At 37.8% G+C, this 17,240-nt stretch overlaps 1 protein-coding gene across 2 annotated transcripts in view; it reads left to right on the top strand.

Moving 5' to 3' along the window:
• Positions 1 to 17,240, top strand: part of FHIP1A (FHF complex subunit HOOK interacting protein 1A) — an 81,280-nt gene that overhangs the window by 52,525 nt on the left and 11,515 nt on the right. For both annotated transcript variants that reach the window (XM_081960021.1, XM_081960020.1), the window contains 4 exons: positions 2,250 to 2,417; positions 6,586 to 6,665; positions 10,120 to 10,307; positions 13,252 to 14,295. In XM_081960021.1, coding sequence (XP_081816147.1) covers positions 2,250 to 2,417; positions 6,586 to 6,665; positions 10,120 to 10,307; positions 13,252 to 14,295 — 1,480 coding nt within the window. The remainder of the gene's footprint in view (positions 1 to 2,249; positions 2,418 to 6,585; positions 6,666 to 10,119; positions 10,308 to 13,251; positions 14,296 to 17,240) is intronic.

Here is a 17,240-nt window from a genome sequence, read left to right as displayed (position 1 = left end):
ATTGAGGTAAAGAAGGGGAAGTGAACGAGGGAACATATCTGAGGGTCAGAATCAGGATTGATCTAGACCCGTGATGATGAACCTATGGCATGCTTGCCAGAGGTGGCATACAGTTCCCTCTCTGTGGGCATGGGCGGCCTTGTCAGCTGCTCTTCTCGTTTCCGGGGCTCCAGCACTTGCGAAGTTCAGCTGGCCAGCATGCATGCGCCACCTGCTCTTCTGGTTTCTGGCATGCAGATGCACACCAGCTAGCTGGCCTTCATGCGCGCTGGAAACCAGAAGACCAGGTGGCCGGTGCACACATGCGCACCTGTCAGCTGCTCTTTGAGTTATTGGGTCGCGTGTGCACATGTGCGTTCTGGTTTGGGCACTCCTGAATAGGGCTGTCATATGATGTGAGGAGACTTCTTTTGTTAGGAGTCTCAAATAGAATCAGAATAGTCATCTTTCTGTGCAATGTTGTACTCAGCATGGAGTTGGACTAGATTATTCTAGTGACATCTGAAAGACAACTTTTGGGATAGATCGCTTCTTTCTAACCTGTCCCCATGTGCTACAAAACTTTATTATAAAGGCATTTCTGATCAATAATCCAAGCTGAGTCACCGTTGTCTCTGTACATATGTATATTTTTAAAGATTTATTTCTCTGTTTTGGTCTATCTGTCATATCAACTAACTTAAATGAAAGAACACTTTAATATTGTGCTAATTTGAATAGAATTATATGCCCCAGAAAGTGATGATGTAACAAGAAATTACTGTTAATTATAGAAATCTTTTTTTCATTCTGTTAGAACTTTTGTTTCATGAGAACATTTTTCTGATAATGTGCAAGCTCAGTTTAACTCAAAGGACAAACTGTCCATTATTCCCAGTTATTTGTTAAGTATGAAGTTACATCTTCATCTCTGTTTTCACCATTGTGTAAATATAAATTCTTCTTTACAGAAGAATTCTTTAATAGAAAAAGAAATGTAAATGTCTTCTTCTACTAGTATATAGAATTTATGTAAATATGTTATTATGCAAATTATATAAATTGATACAAATGTTATTGCTGTATTTACATGCAATTTATATAAGTTAATACAAATGTTACTATTGCTGTATTTACATCATTATGGAAATGATGTAAATTATTACAGTTAAAGTATATTTCTAGGTAGTTCTGGACTTGCAATCGGCAATTGGGGACAGATTTCTGATCGTACATTTTTTTTATTTGTAAGTCAGGGCCCAATTTTAGCACATTTTTGCAGCACCTGTTATTGATTAATTTTATATATTGCTTTAAGAATCTTACATATTTGACCATTGTTTTTCAAAGATATTCTAGAAAGGTATCTCTGCCTTTCATTTTTCGTATATTATTTCTACATGTTTTTTATTTCTTGACTTTTCATCTCATGATAATCAGGGCCTTGTAATCTTTGTTGTGAAATAGATTTTTCAGATGACGTTCTTCCTATTTGAATTGTTGGCTTGTAATATAACATACAACCTTCAGTATTGCTAGATCTCAAAGCCTCATACAAATTGCAACTATGCAGATACAGAATATTCCATGAGGAATATTTTTACATATTTTTAATAAGACTTCATTGGCAAAGATAACAGTTTATTCTCTAAGCTAAATTTAAATGCATATCCAAGCACCATGCATTCTCAAGGAATTTTGCAAGAATGAAGAGAAAGCATTTTTTTTTCTGCTGAGTACATTCTGTGCTATACCTCAGCAGTTGCTCCACTGCTAGAATGCTTATTGCATATTTACTCTATTAGCAAGATTTTTAGGCACTGAGCCTCTACAAGTAATCGTCTAAAATAATATATTTCCTGCAGAGAACATACTGTGCAGTACTTCAGTTAATGCTCCTCTGATAAAAACTTTAAACTTCTATATCTTGGTAGATCTACTTATAAAGAAGATTTAAACAGAAGTTTTAAAATGTCTGTAATTGGCAATATTTGCATGAGACCATAGTTCCTTTTGAATCTGAGGACTTGATCTCTGAACTTTTCATATAAGCACATCGTTTGTATACTGTTGTTAGATTGTTATGAGTGCGTTGAGTGTTACTGCTGTTTTTATCTTTGTGATGTTCCTATGTTTATTTGTGTTATATTGTTTTTGTGATTTGTTTTCCATACTACTTTTTAAACTAATTTGTCAAGCATTCAGGATATTCTAAAAATTGTAAACAAACTTGAATTTTGGTATAGATTATAATAATTATTCATTTTTAGGTGACAGTGGAAGAAGTGATGGCTACAACTGCATATCTAGATCTCTTTTTGCGGAGCGTTTCTGAGCCAGCTTTACTCAAGATATTTCTTAGTTTCATCCTTTTGCACCGTCATGAGAATGTACATATCTTGGATACTCTTGCAAGCCGGATAAATACTCCATTTCAGGTGAGCGGGAGGGTTGTCTATCCCACTCTTTCTCGTTGTTGTTAGTGAAATCGTTTTAGATATATGTGCAACTTATAAACTTGGGAAAAGGACATTTTTGAAAAACTCTAATCAAACCCATCTTTTCAGGACAACAATCTAATGCTACACAAGGAAAAAAGGAAAGCAAAAGGAAAAAATAGATTGAAATCTTTTTAATTATATAATGAGTGTAACTCTGGTTCCATATAGATAAAATTTGGTATTAATATAGATAACAGGCCATTTATTGAAATTGAGTAAGTACCTATTATTTTCTGTTGCCATCCACTAGTTGTTCTATTAGTGCCCCCCTTATATAGGTTTAACAGCACACTTTGTACTCTGGCTTCTGTGAAGCTACACTTATAACTAGTGCAGCATTTTGTTTCTTATAGCCAACTATTACTGTATTATGATCTGCAAATAGTCTTGTTTTAACAGAACCAAAAGTGTGGATAAATAACTCCCGTGTATATTATTTGTTAATCCTTGCATACTGGTTCCTTTTTAGAACTTGAATGGCTTATGAAAAGGTCCCAACAGCCTTTCATACAAAGGTTAATCCTTACACAAACTCACATATAGCACTTCTCAATTTCAGTTAGGCCATAGAGTTTTTTGAGTTTGAATGTGTATTTATTTTGAAAGAACTGAAAAACATAATGAGATATTATGCAGTTCAGTTGCCTCGTTTAGTTTTCCTTTGGTGAAATGAATTTATTTTAGTTAAGAAAATGGCATTCTTCATAGTGTTCGCTTCTTTATTTCTGCTCTTTTACTTATTCAATAAAGTGGTAGTACATTTGCAATCATGGAAATTGTCTACATCAGGGCTGTCAAGCTCCCGGTCCATAGGCCAGATGCATTACATGCTGGCCACGCCCATGCCCGGTTTATTCCCAATATAACACGTGACGATGGCGTGATGATGTGACTTTGACACCCCTGGTCTAGATCATTTCTTAAACTCAGCAAGTTTAAGATGTGTGAACTTCCAATTCCCCAGCTTGCATCTTAAATTTGCTGAGGTTCAGAAATACTGCTCTCGATGGCTGCCATTTGGCAGTGGTCATTTCCCCCCTCCCCATATATCCTGACTGTTGCATAGTATTTGTCAGGCCAAGGAAATCAGCAGTCCAGGCAGTTCAAATGAATATAAAAGTTTATTGCAAGCTTAAGCTCTCTAACAGTCAAAGCAAATTGGCTGTAGACAAGAATCAACAGAATTCAAGGTTGGCTAGGCTTAGATCTCTTGTGAGTGCGAAGGGACTCAAGACTGATGGTGCATTTGATCCCTCCCTCAAGCTTAGCCTGGTCATCTTCTACAATATTTTTTTTTCCAGAATGGCCCTGAATGATGAAAGCATTTGAGTAAACATAGTTATGGCGTCCAGAAAAATATTGATAACTTTGCTGCTGGAAATGATTTGAAATTCAGAATACTTATACATGAAAAAGAAATTTGAATAACAAGAATATGACCTGCATGAATATAACTGAAATAAATAAATGAGTAATTATAGAATAGACTGTTTAATCTGATTCTAACCACACAAAATGTTTATAAACTATTTTTCTCTGACATCAAAATTTTTCAAAATTCCAGATTTACAATGAATATCTTTAGACCGGGAGAGCAGGCTACAGGTTAAATTTCCAGCTTCCCATTTTGTGGCCTGACAAATAGTAATCAATAATCACCATCAAAATTTGGCAGTCAGACCAGTTCCTTTCAGTGCTATGATTTGTATTTGTTTTCTTTTTGCATTTAATAGGCTAAATATGGATATATCAAGCTTCTGTTAGGTTTGGTGCCTGTTTCTAATCTTGAAATTCTTCCAGCTCTCCTCATCTCAAAATTCAGTTCTGCCAATAAAACAATATCATTTACACCATTGGCCACAAAAGAATGTGAACCATATCCAAAATTATGTTATTCATTTTTCTTCTGTCTTTCTACACCTCTTCCCAAGTATATTTCAGCTACATAAATTCAAAGTGTTTCCTGCTTCAGTTTCCTCTTGTCTTTGATTCTGGTGGGGGGTTGCTGAGAGATTTCTGTTTATTGCCTCTAGACTACATACTGCAGCCCTGTGTTTTAAAAAGTTCTTAATTTCAAGGGAAACTTTAAACCCGTTTAACTTTGATTCTGAATTTAGTTTAGGATGCTCAGGCATGGCATTTTGCCTCTATTTGTAAAATTTTTAAGATGCTGTTTATTTTATTATTTATTTAGCTTTGTGTCCAATTATTTCACTTACATCAAATCCTAAAGTCTGATTCCTTTCAATTAAAATAACCATAGAAATACAATAAACTTTAATTGTATAAATAATTAAAACAATCAAACAATTAATTCAAACAACAATACAATCACAAGTTGGCAATAAAACCAGCCTTCCAGCAGTATAAAACTGATTTATTCTTTTTGTTACTTCATTAGACTATTTTGGGTTTTTTTTATAGCTATTAAATACATAACAGCAGAATATATGTGGTTGTATAAAACACTAATGACACTGATTTTTAATAGTTTAAAATTATCTATATACTTTTTTTCACTACCCAATTTTAGAGAAATAGATGTCAACCTGAAGCTGACCTGACTGAAGCTTCAGTGTTGCCACAATGGAACTTAGGGATAGGGAGGGGGGAATAGAGATAACGGGGGTTTTGTAGCCAAAACAAAATGCTTTCTCCTGGGAACCAAGGACTTCTCACACCTGGTCCGTGAGAGGAGGAATGACGTTACCAGGTAACCGGATGGCACCTTGATTGGACCATGTGCTTGTTTGGGGAAGGGGAAAAAACTTTTACTTTTAATTAGATGAAAGCCGCGGGAACCTTCAGAGTTGGTTTTCACCAGAACTATGCCAATATGATATACCCAATAAAACTTCTTTGAGGAATACCTGCCTTTGAGTTTTACTTGCTATGGGTATATTACTTGGAACCTTGACATTAGAATTAAGTGGTCCATTTTCATGAAGCCAAACACATGTTTAGTATAATGTTGTTTGATCAAGTGTCATCAGTAATAGTAATATCCACATGGCCAGCTTGATTACTTCATTGGATTACCAGTATAAATAGAAATACAAGATATTAAATGGTTGCCTCTTCTGAATAATTGTGGTATGGTACTTATGTCCCCCAAATAACATGGTAGCAGATTCCAGTTGCATAGGCTTCTGAAGCAGTAAATAAAAACATTTGCTTCAGTCTGCATTCCTGCCTCTCCCCTTGCCTGACACCTTATTTTGGGCCAAATAAATATGATTGAGGGAGGTATGTATGCACATACATATTCTGCAATGATTCCAATTCCAAAGGAGATTTACTCGAAAACTGTTGCAACAGCTACTGTAAATTGCCAGGGTTGTCTTTGTTGAACTGTATCGGTTTGATAAATAGAGAGTTTGGGTGTTATGAAGTATTGTCCTTCGGAATCATGCTATAATGCATAAATGATGCTAAATGACTTGTTTGTTGTATAACTTAACAACAGGACTGATTTCTATAAATAGTTGACAACAGAGATACCCAGGATTATGCCCATCTATTGCCAGATAAGCTGATTTATGTGGTAATTTTCTCTTTCTCTCTCTTGGGCCAATCTTACCTGACTAGATGGCTTTCAGGAAACATTAGATGGAGTCTCATCCAGAATTATGGCTGTGGCTAAGGTGGCCTTTTTTATCTTTTCCATTCAGTCGTGTTTGTTTTTAGGAGACTTGCCATATCAAGTTGTTTCAGTTATTTTGGCAAATTATTGTTTTTCATATTAGAAATAACAACCATTTTCAGTTTAAGATCCATATTTAAACATGGCAAAATTGTCATGCAAGTGTTTGAGTGTATTGAACTTAATTACAGTTTAATTCTCTTTCAAATCATGTCATAGTTCTTATCTTTTTCTTTCTCTTTTTCCCATATTCCAGTATATATCTCTGTTTATCTTTGGTTTATGCTTTTAGGAGTGCTAATTTAATTATTCTGGGGATACGTAACAAAGTAAAGCGTTTATATAATTCCTTTAAAATGTACTGCAATTCAGTTTGGGTGCTATTTGCATATATGGTTTTTTTCTTTTTACCTTGGAAAGGATGAAAAAGTATGCATTCATATTGTGTTTATCATTTCCCAGCTTTGTGTGGTGTCCTTGGCATTGTTCAAAACACTTATCAGTTTGCATTGTGAAGATGTGATGTTACAGCTAGTTTTAAGGTAAAGTCAAACTTTCCATTCTGATTTTACAGTGCAAATTACTCCATGAAAATTGATATCGTGTGGTTACCTAATACATATATTTGCAGATGACAACAAGCTGGCAGGAATAGCCAACACTCCAGAAGATAGGCTTAAGATACAGAAGGATCTTGACAAACTTGAACATTGGGCACTATTTAATAAAATGAAATTCAATGGTAAAAAGAGTAAGGTTCTACATTTAGGCAAGAAAAATAAAATGCACAGGTACAGTATAGGTCAGTGATGGCGAACCTATGGCACGTGTGCCACAGATGGCACATGGAGCCATTTGTTGTCAGGGCACGTGAGAAAAAAGAGCCTCCCCGCTCTCCCTGGAGGCCCTCCGAAGGCTTCATGAACTTCCCTGAAGCTTCCGGAGCACAAAAAACCGGCCTTACAGGCAAACCGGAACTTTGGGAACGCACTTCCGGTTTGCTCGGAGGGTCGTTTTGAGTCCTCCGAAGGCTTCAGGGAAGCCTCTTGACGGTCCCTGAAGCCTCCGAAGCAGTCAAAATGACCCTCCGAGCAAACCGGAAGTGACTTCCGGTTTGCTCAGAGAGTCATTTTGACTGCTTCGGAGGCTTCAGGGAAATTCTTGGCGGTCCCTGAAGCCTTCGGAGCGCTTAAAATGACCCTCTGAGCAAACCGGAAATGACTTCCAGTTTGCTCAGAGGGTCATTTTGACTGCTTTGGAGGCTTCAGGGAAACCTCCTGAAGGTCCTTGAAGCCCCCTGAGGGGGCAGGGGAGGCTGTTTTTGCCCTCCCCATGCTCCTATAAAGCCTCTGGAGCCTGGGGAGGGCGAAAAAAGCATGCAAAAATGGGGGGGAGCACCTGTAGTGCACGCATGCACACTGGGGGGTTGTGCATTGCATTATGGGTGCGGCATGCCGGCAAACGACCCCCCTGCGCTTCCTCCACTTATTACACGCGAGCCAAAAAGGATTCGCCATCGCTCGTATAGGTGGTACCTTGCTCAATAGTAGTAACTGTGAGAGGGATCTTGGAGACCATTTAAATAGGAGCCAGCAATGTGCAGCAGCTGCCAAAAAAGCCAACACAGTCCTAGGCTGCATCAACAGAGGGATAGAATCAAGATCACGTGAAGTGTTAATACCACTTTATAATGCCTTGGTAAGGCCACACTTGGAATACTGCATTCAGTTCTGGTCGCCACGATGTAAAAAAGATGTGGAGACTCTAGAAAGAGTGCAGAGAAGAGCAACAAAGATGATTAGGGGACTGGAGACTAAAACATATGAAGAACGGTTGCAGGAACTGGGTATGTTTAGCTTAAGAGAAAGAAGGACTAGGGGAGACATGATAGCATTGTTCCAATATCTCAGGGGTTGCCACAAAGAAGAGGGAGTCAAACTATTCTCCAAGGCACCTGAGTGTAGAACAAGAAGCAATGGGTGGAAACTAATCAAGGAGAGAAGCAATTTAGAACTGAGGAGAAATTTCCTGACAGTTGGAACAAATAATCAGTGGAACCGCTTGCCTCCAGAAGTTGTGAATGCCCCAACACTGGAAGTCTTTAAGAAGATGTTGGATAGCCATTTGTCTGAAATGGTATAGGGTTTCCTGCCTAGGCAGGGGGTTGGACTAGAAGACCTCCAAGCTCCCTTCCAACTCTGCTATTGTATTTGTATTTATAGGTACATTTATTTATTTATTTATTGTTTGATTCATTCATTCATTCATTCATTCATTCATTCATTCATTTTCTATAGCCACCTATCTCAGCCACATGACTTGATTTACAGTTCTAAAGCAATAAGAGTTAAAACAATGTAAAAAAACTAAAATAATAAGACCAACAACAAAAAATACATATAACATTTGAGGTAGTTAGCTAAGCAGCAGTAAAGCCCTTAATTAATATATAAAGCACTTAATACATTCTATGCCCCAGGCCTGGGTACACAGTTTTTAAAGCCTTATTAAAGGCCGACAGGGTTGGGGCTACCGTAAACTCTGAGGAGAGAATATTCCACAAAACGGGTTTCCAGCAGAGACGGCCTACCTTTTAATTCGCACCAGCAATAATGATCAATTATACCATTCAGCATGTAGAAAAAAGGGGAATTTATTTAAAAACAGGACCACTTAACTGGCTGAAAGAGGCTTATCAGAAATTTAAGAGAAGGGCAGGAAAGGATTGTTATATATGAAGTGACAATGTTGGAAGAGTTACTTTTTTCTAAATTCACATAGTTGTTGAATGACCCAATTCACCTCTGTATGTACAGGCAACATGTAATCCCATGTTTTAGTCCTTGTGTCTTCCAAAAGGAAAATGAGGTATCATTTACGTCCAGTCTCCATGCAGTTTTTCCTCCAGAGTTGGCCAGTTTTTTCAATTGGAGACACTTCAGAAAGCCGGGGGTGATTAATGGAATGAACATATTTTAGAAGAGATTGGGAATCTCTTCTTCTCCTAATACTTTTTGCTTTCCAGCCCGGGAAATACCTAGACCCGTGATGGCGAACATATGGCAAGCATGTCACAGGTGGCACGCGGAGCCATATCTGCCGGCACGTGAGCTGTCAGCTCCAGCGCGCATGGTGTGCCAGTCAGCTATTTTTCTGCCTTCCGGAGGGCCGGAGGAGGTCGTTTTCGCCCTCCCCAGGCTTCAGGAATGCCTCCAGAGCCTGGGGAGGGTGAAAAATGGGCCCAACGGGCCTAGTGGAAGTTCGGAAATGATCCATTTCCAGTTTCCGGAGGGCCTCCAGGGGGAGGGGGAGGCCATTTTCCCCCTCCCCAGGCTTCAGGAAAGCCTCCGGGCCCTGGGGAGGGCGAAAAGCGGGCCCAATGGGTCTACCGGAAGTTCGGAAACGATCCGTCAAATGGACACCATATATCTATCCCCCCCCCCCAGGCCATGTTAAAACTACTTAATTAATTAGCATAATATTTACTCTTGCAAACATCTGCAAGTTTTCAGTCTTTTCCTGAAAAGATGGAGGAATATGAGGTAACTACTCTGGATAAGGTTAATCCTCTCTTCTTTGTAACCCTCTCATGACCATAATGCCCAGTGAAATGTGATGCCCCTGTTGCAATGAAAACACTGCCTTCCAGGATTCTGATTGTACAAGTTTTTTTTTATGCTCATCTTCCTGGCTGTGAACTCATGGAAACTTCTCTAGAACTGGTGTCCAAAGTCTGTCTTGAACTGCTGCTTCACTTAGCCACTATTAATGACTCAGGAAATCACATCATCCTGATACGTCTGCAACTAAAAATGCAGTCTTTTATTTTATTTTTATGTATTACAGGCATAGCATCTGCTCAACAACCTAATCTTCAGTCATTCTGTAAAAATGGTTTGGGGTGTGTTTTAATCTAAATAAGAAATAAGGCTCCCTTGACACTTTTTCTCTTTCTCTCTGCTATTTTAGTTTAATAATAGCCTCTTGTTGTTCCAGGTACCTGATACCCTGCAATCACATCATGTTCAGCCAGAGATGGGCTGTGAGAGAGAGAGATTGGTATTCTGTATCTGCTGCTAAGCTGCTTGCCTTGACTCCTGTCTGTTGTTCAAGTGGCATTACTCTGACTTTTGAAAAGCAAGAAAAAGATTATATTCTCTGGAAAAAAAATAATAATGGGGAAGGTAAACGTTTATCTGTTTTCTAAAAACACAGTCCTTATATTAAGTTGAATTTGATTTTTTCCCACACCAATATTCATATTTGGAAATGTTGTAGAAAATTAAGTTTAGTCTACAAAGGAATTTGAAAGGGTGACTCAGTGGCTAAGACACTGAGCTTGTCAATCAGAAAGGTCAGCAGTTCGGCGGTTCAAATCCCTTGTGCCGCGTAGCGGAGTGAGCTCTTGTTACTTGTCCCAGTTTCTGCCAACCTAGCAGTTCGAAAGCATATAAAAATGCAAGTAGAAAAATAGGAACCACATTTGGTGGGAAGGTAACAGTGTTCCGTGCGCTTTTGGCATTTAGTCATGCCGGTCACATGATCACGGAGACATCCTCGGACAGCGCTGGCTCTTTGGCTTTGAAATGGAGATGAGCACTGCCCCCTAGAGTTGGGAACAACTAGCACATGTGTGTGAGGGGAACCTGTACCTTTATCTTTACAAAGGAATTTGATTTACAAATTTAAGTAAAGGTAGTAATCAAACTCCTCTTAAAATATATGCTATAGCTAGGTAATCAGTTGTAATTATACATTTACATGATTCACAAATCTGTAAAGATTTTAAGTCTTAGTTGTTTTATGCCTAGATTGGGATTAGTATTGGCCAGAACATGCCCCATTATTAGATACTTAATACGAAAAACTCAAGCAACTATTTCTGGGGGCCTAAAGGAACAATAAAGAACCTATTTTAGTAAAGAAGAGGAAGACATATTTGTGGGCATTGTTGTTTTTGATTGGCTTTTACAATTATAGAACATTTCATGTTCTATAAGATAGAGCAGAATAACTTGTCAGTCCCAAATTCTATTTAATGTGGGCTAAAAAATACTTTCTTACCATATATGTTTGATTCTGTGCCACACAACACTAATAATTACTTTACAGAAATAGAAACTCGCCAAGAATTGATAACATTAAGCATACCAAAAAATGGGTGAGGAGTTCTGTCATGTTTGATCCAGTGCTCTGTACTTCCAATAATTCAGTATTGATGTATTGCCTCAATACTTTGAGCTTTGCACAAGAACTCATAACCACATTGAAACATACGATATTAATAAACATGGTTGCCTATAACTATACAGAAAAGGCCAACAGTCCAGTAAAATGACTTTTGGAACAAAAGAATGACAGTTTATGTAACATTTGAGTTCATCCTTGAGAAAGTATACCTGGGTGGTTGCTAAGAATCAGCATTGATTCAATGGCAAATAATATTTGGACTGAATCATGTCAAATTGTGCTACTGCATATTTGTGTGATTTTTGAGGCACTGCATAGATTATAGAATACATGTCTCTGAGGATGGGAAGGAGTACATTATTAAGGAAGCTGTTTCATTTTGCAGGACATACAGAAAACAAGAACAACCATAAATGGCCCATTATATTATCTGTTGTTTTTCCATGGAGGCACCATAGTTTCAGTTCTTTGTCACAAGCATCTGATAGCATTGTGGAGAGCTGAATGGATAGCATTTCCATTCAGTTTAACTTTCCTGTCTAGGTTTATTATGATCGTTAATGAATATAGAAATATATGGGTTCTCAAGTTGAAAAATGGCACCTAAACAGAAGGAATTAAATCTCCTTTTCTGACTTAAAAGTGCATCCTTTTCACCAGGACAAAAAAAATCTCACCCATGCAAACCAATAAAACTTAAGCCAGTTGCTTGAAGCTTTCTTATTTATTCTACAAGTGCATCATAAATAACTCAGGACAGCTTGGTCATAGGTTGGCTGAACTAATTTATGGAAGTTTGTTGGAACTTTCCTGTATAGTGACCAGTGGCATGATCTTTAACTTGTCATTGTTTTGTGTTTATGGTTGACAATTCAGTCAGACAAAGGAAGCATCACAATGTTAGTGGAGATAAAAAAAAGGAAAAGAAATACTTCTTTATGATGAAAAATAATTCACTGAGTTTATTTAATGTCAACAGTGAACTAAATGTTCTAGAGCTATCCAGTCATTCCACACCATAGAAGTACATTGTGTTTTGCCAGTGTGCAAAATCTAGTGATCATTTATATTTTTGTTACATTTCATTTGTTCCCTACAAAACAAAAGCAATTGTTCTTGTTATACTTTGAGACTTATTGAGCCATTACACTTAAGTAAGATTAAGGTTAGGATCATAAAAATGGATGTTCCCCTTGGGCAGTGCTCTATCATGCATTTCTTCTATATTGTATCATGCTAAATCCAGTAATTTATATAACAATGTTTTCCAAACTAGCCCCCTGCCAGAAGATTAGATTTATTAGATTTATTATATAAATAAAGATTAGAATCCCACCATCAGATGCCCATTGTCAAGAATTTTGAAAGTAGAAATTGTCTCATATGAAGAGGTCCAGGTGAGACCTAAACGGCTTATCCCTAGATAGATAATAATAAGCCTTAGAAAATAGAATTGGGTTCTTTTTTTTGTCTCTCTTTCAGAAAAAAAGGCAGATGCCTCATTTTCCAGGGGTAGGATGTGTTTTTCTAGCAGAAATATACACCAGGATTTTATATTAATAAACCACAAGGATTTTGGTATGCAGGAATTTATCTGCTGGCAATGCAAACTATTGGAGTAATTTGTTGAAAACCATATTTTGTAAGGTGATAGCAAAGGATACATTTGCAAGTATAAGTAATACGCAAAAAGATAATAACCACAGTGCAAAACAAATAGGGAGAGGTTAGCTAACTTAGAGACCGTGTGGTAGTTAATATTCTCTCTTTGAGCTCATTCAAATGCTTAGCATGAAATCTGCATCATGTTTAATTATATCATTTATTGATGTGATTTACAGCTGTGATACCCATGTAAACAGATGATTAATAATTATGAGTGAATAAAGATTTGTATTTCCCCTCAGTTCCCTGTAACTTTTTGCTGCTGCATTGCAGATTCCACCGAAGAGCCCTCCAGGAAGAGCATTGCAGATTCCGCATGTATTGTGAAATATGGGAAAGCTATTGATATCAGTTACCTGCAGTACCTTTGGGATGCTCAAAATCTCATCCTGCACTGTATGAAAGATTGTGAAGTTTGGTCTGCTCCATATGATGGGGAAAATCCCAATCCATATACCTTTATCCAAACTTCGGTTGAAGAAGACGGTAAAAACCTAGATCAGCCTAGTTTCCAACTGCAACCCAGAATACCTAGGAATCATGTCTCATCTCAGGCGAGACCATTGAGAGAAAAGACACAACTGGAGCTGGAATGGGATGATAGTTATGATACGGGGATCTCTCCAGATTCTGATACAGGATCTCCCCAGCATGATGACGAGTTTAATACCCAACCTCCTGCAGAACCACCCAAGCACATTCAAGAAATGAAGAAAAATGCCATCATGTTGATCAAAGGATCGTACATAGAAGAATCAGACTTTCAGGATGATGTCATGGTTTACAGGCTATGTGCTAAAAAAGATGCACAGGAAGCAGAGTGCTTAAAGGGGAAACCTTTAATATCAGAATCAGCAGATATGGACAATCCAGATGCCATCTTTACCAATGGTCCTCTAGAAAGTCCCCCATCGGATTTAAATTTGGAGGAGCGCAATATGAAAAATTTAAATCTGATCCAACAAGCAAAAGATGAAACCCCAGGAAGTGTTGACGAAACGACTCTGCAACCTGATTTGGAACAGACCTTGTCTTCCCCGGAAGGAGATCATGACACTAACATGAAGTTGTTGAGTCCTGACAGTGAAGATTTTATTTCCGAATGCGATAACATCATGAAAGAATTGGACTCAAACCCTACAGGCTTGGTAGAACTTAAACTGCTGATTCCTGATCCAATATCCCCTATTGAAGAGGAAGAAGATTTTGAAAACTTTTCAGCAGATACTCCATCAGCAGAGAGTGTGCCCTCACCCTTTGGGTTAAAAGATGCCTGGCCCAGCAACCGTGCAAGAGTCCAGAATATGCCATTTACAGGTACAGTTTTCTAATTTATTAAGGCAATCATGCTTTCTAAAATGTCACTATTCTAGATATGAATAGCAAGTGTTATATTACTTTGCATGCTTACATGTTATTGTTCTTTTTGTTTAAAATAGAGATAGTCCTCGATTTAATGACCACAATTGAACCTAAAAGTTATGTTGCTACGTGAGAAATTTGTTAAGTGAGTTTTGCCCCATTTTATGACTTTTCTTGCTGCATTTGTTAAGTGAATCACTGCAGTTGTTAAATTAGTAACAGTTGCTAAGTGAAACTGGTTTCCCAATGACTTTGCTTGTCAGAAGGTTGCAAAAGGTGATCACATGACCCTGGGACACTGCAACCGTCATAATTGTGAGTCAATTGTCAAGCATCCAAATATAAATCACATAACCATGGGGATGCTGTAACGGTCTTAAGTGTGAAAAATGATCACGGGTCACTTTTTAGTGCCATTGTAACTTTGAACAGTCACTAAGTGAACTGTTGTAAATCGAGGACTACCTGTAGTCTACTTAATCAGCTTGGATTTATATTTCCTGCATAGAAAATCTCTAGTGGTGACATCATTTTGGGCTGTAGGCCTACGTACCTTAAAAGAAAGACACATTTAACTATTAATGTTAAATTATACGTTAACGTGTTCATAAGGAAAAATTACTACAGAAAAAAACAGATTCTTAATTACTCCTCAAAGTATTAAATAGAAATTGAATGACCAAGAAATTGTTTTTGCATTCAGGTTTTAGCACCAAATGGCAGCTCTATTGCCATGTGGTCAGCATTTTCCCCAGTCACCTCCATAGGGATTATGCTTTATCAGTGTGAATATTCTATAGCAGGGGTTTCAAACTCAAGGCTTGCAGATCTGGCCCATGGGATGCTTAGATATGGCCCACAGGGCCACCCTGGAAACAGCAAGGGACTGGCCTATGGTGTCTCTGCCAGTGAAAACAGAGCTCAGGAGGTCCGCACTCTGTTTGCACTGGCAGAATACTTAGGCGCCCCCGACACGAGTGATGTCGAGTTGGCCATGCCCACCTTAGCCACACCCACCCTGGCCCCCGAGGTCAAACAAAACCCTGATGCGGCCCTCAATGAAATCGAGTTTGGCACCCGTTCTGTAGGATTGCAGAAAATTCCATCTGCTTTCAAGTGACACGTATCTTTCTATGATAATGCAGCAAATCACTTTGTAGCATCATAAGGTGAAGCTTTTTTCAATATATTTTATAAGTTCTTGAAAATACTCTGATATGAATGCCTCAAATCCTAAAGTTTAGATCTGTGATTCAAGCTCACCCAATGAAACCAGCGCAACTGGGGAGAATTCCAGGCAATCTGGATTCTTGCATCCATATGAGCCAAGAGCAGGGGTGTCAAACTAAATTTTGTTGAGTGCAGCACCAGGGCTGTGGTTGACCTTGGGGGGGGGAAGGGGGTGTGTGGCCAACTGGGTGGGTGTGGCCGACTGGGTGGGCATGGCCAGCTTGATATACTCCCCAAATTGCTGGCATGTTTCTTCTTCGCATTGGGTAGCCTGGGCCAAAGCGACATGAGCTGGCTCCTTACATTTTCCAGAATGGCCAGATCCAGCCCGCGGGTCTTACATTTGACACCTCTGGCCAAGGGCTTCAGTATGTCGATTAAAAATATTTCAGCAAATATACCGTCTGCCTTTGTTTAAAAACAAGTTTATAGTTACTATAGTTACAGATAATAGAAAGTAATAGAAAGAGGGACACAGATGTTTGTGAGATGTTTGTTGAGGTGCACAATAGTAGTTTTGAAATATGACTTATGGCAATGCTCTAATTGCTCTTCTAGCAAACTTGTACTATATGTTATTGCAAGGACAAAAAGATAAAGGGACAAACAAATCTGAATGCATCCTTGAATCTTGATTTTTTCCCGAGGTATGAATGTTATAACCAACTAATTACCAACAGGAATAGATTGACACACTTTAATTTTTTTTAAAAAAATATTGAGAAGTAAAAACACACAGAAAAGGAATGATGTACAGTATTATATTACAGTGCTATAAGCAAGAATATACTTTTGTTGATTGCCATAACCTATTCAACCTGAATTTTTATTCCAACTTTCATAGATTCTATTAATCTTCACCCATTAGAGGAAACAGAAAGCAAACAGTAATTTTAATTTTTTCAATGTTAGTAGATGGGTTGATTTTACAAATCTTAATTCAGTTATGACAAGAGTATAATGTGGAAATATTTCTTTGTATTGTATGACAAGTTTGTTATCTTTCTTTGATGTGTTCTAATAGTTGTTTTAAAATCTGCATTTATTCTATTCATCCTCTTTTTTTTTTGGCAATATAAGGCAAGTCATTTTCTAATGACTATTCATCTATAAAATATGAATAAAAATAAAATTGCCTGCGAGTTTTATGGCAGAGCACAGGCACAATGGAGAGAATTCATTATTCCTTTTCCACAGGAGTATAATGTGGAAACAGAACTTGTCTGTCAGGGAATAAGCAGCAACTATGGAACTGAGTGGACACAAATGCTTTCTATGCTTTGACTAATATAACATCTGCTGCTTGCAATGCTCACCGCTCACTGCTAACTTACCTATTAACAAGGGCACAATTATCATTGTAAAGTGGGAATGTAATCTAACAAATACAACTTTTACTAAGAATAGGATCCAAATAAGTTTTAAGACTGTATGGTGAGTTGTCGGTAACATTTTAAAATCTAATTTACTTTTTATTGCAAAAAGTACAAAACCTATCAATCTCTTTTTGTCACAATTGCTGGAAATTAGTTTACTAATAGGCTATTTGTATGTATCAAAGTACAGGTAGTCCTCAATTTACGATAGTTTTTTTAGTGACTGTTCAATAGGCACTGGAAAAAAGTGACTTATGACCGTTTTTCACACTTACAACTATTGCAGCACCCCTA

Source organism: Natrix helvetica (genome assembly GCF_964273705.1).
Source record: "Natrix helvetica genome assembly, chromosome: 7".
Lineage (NCBI taxonomy): Eukaryota > Metazoa > Chordata > Lepidosauria > Squamata > Natricidae > Natrix > Natrix helvetica.
Note: the sequence above shows the minus strand (reverse complement) of the source record. Positions and strands in the feature narration are given on the sequence as shown.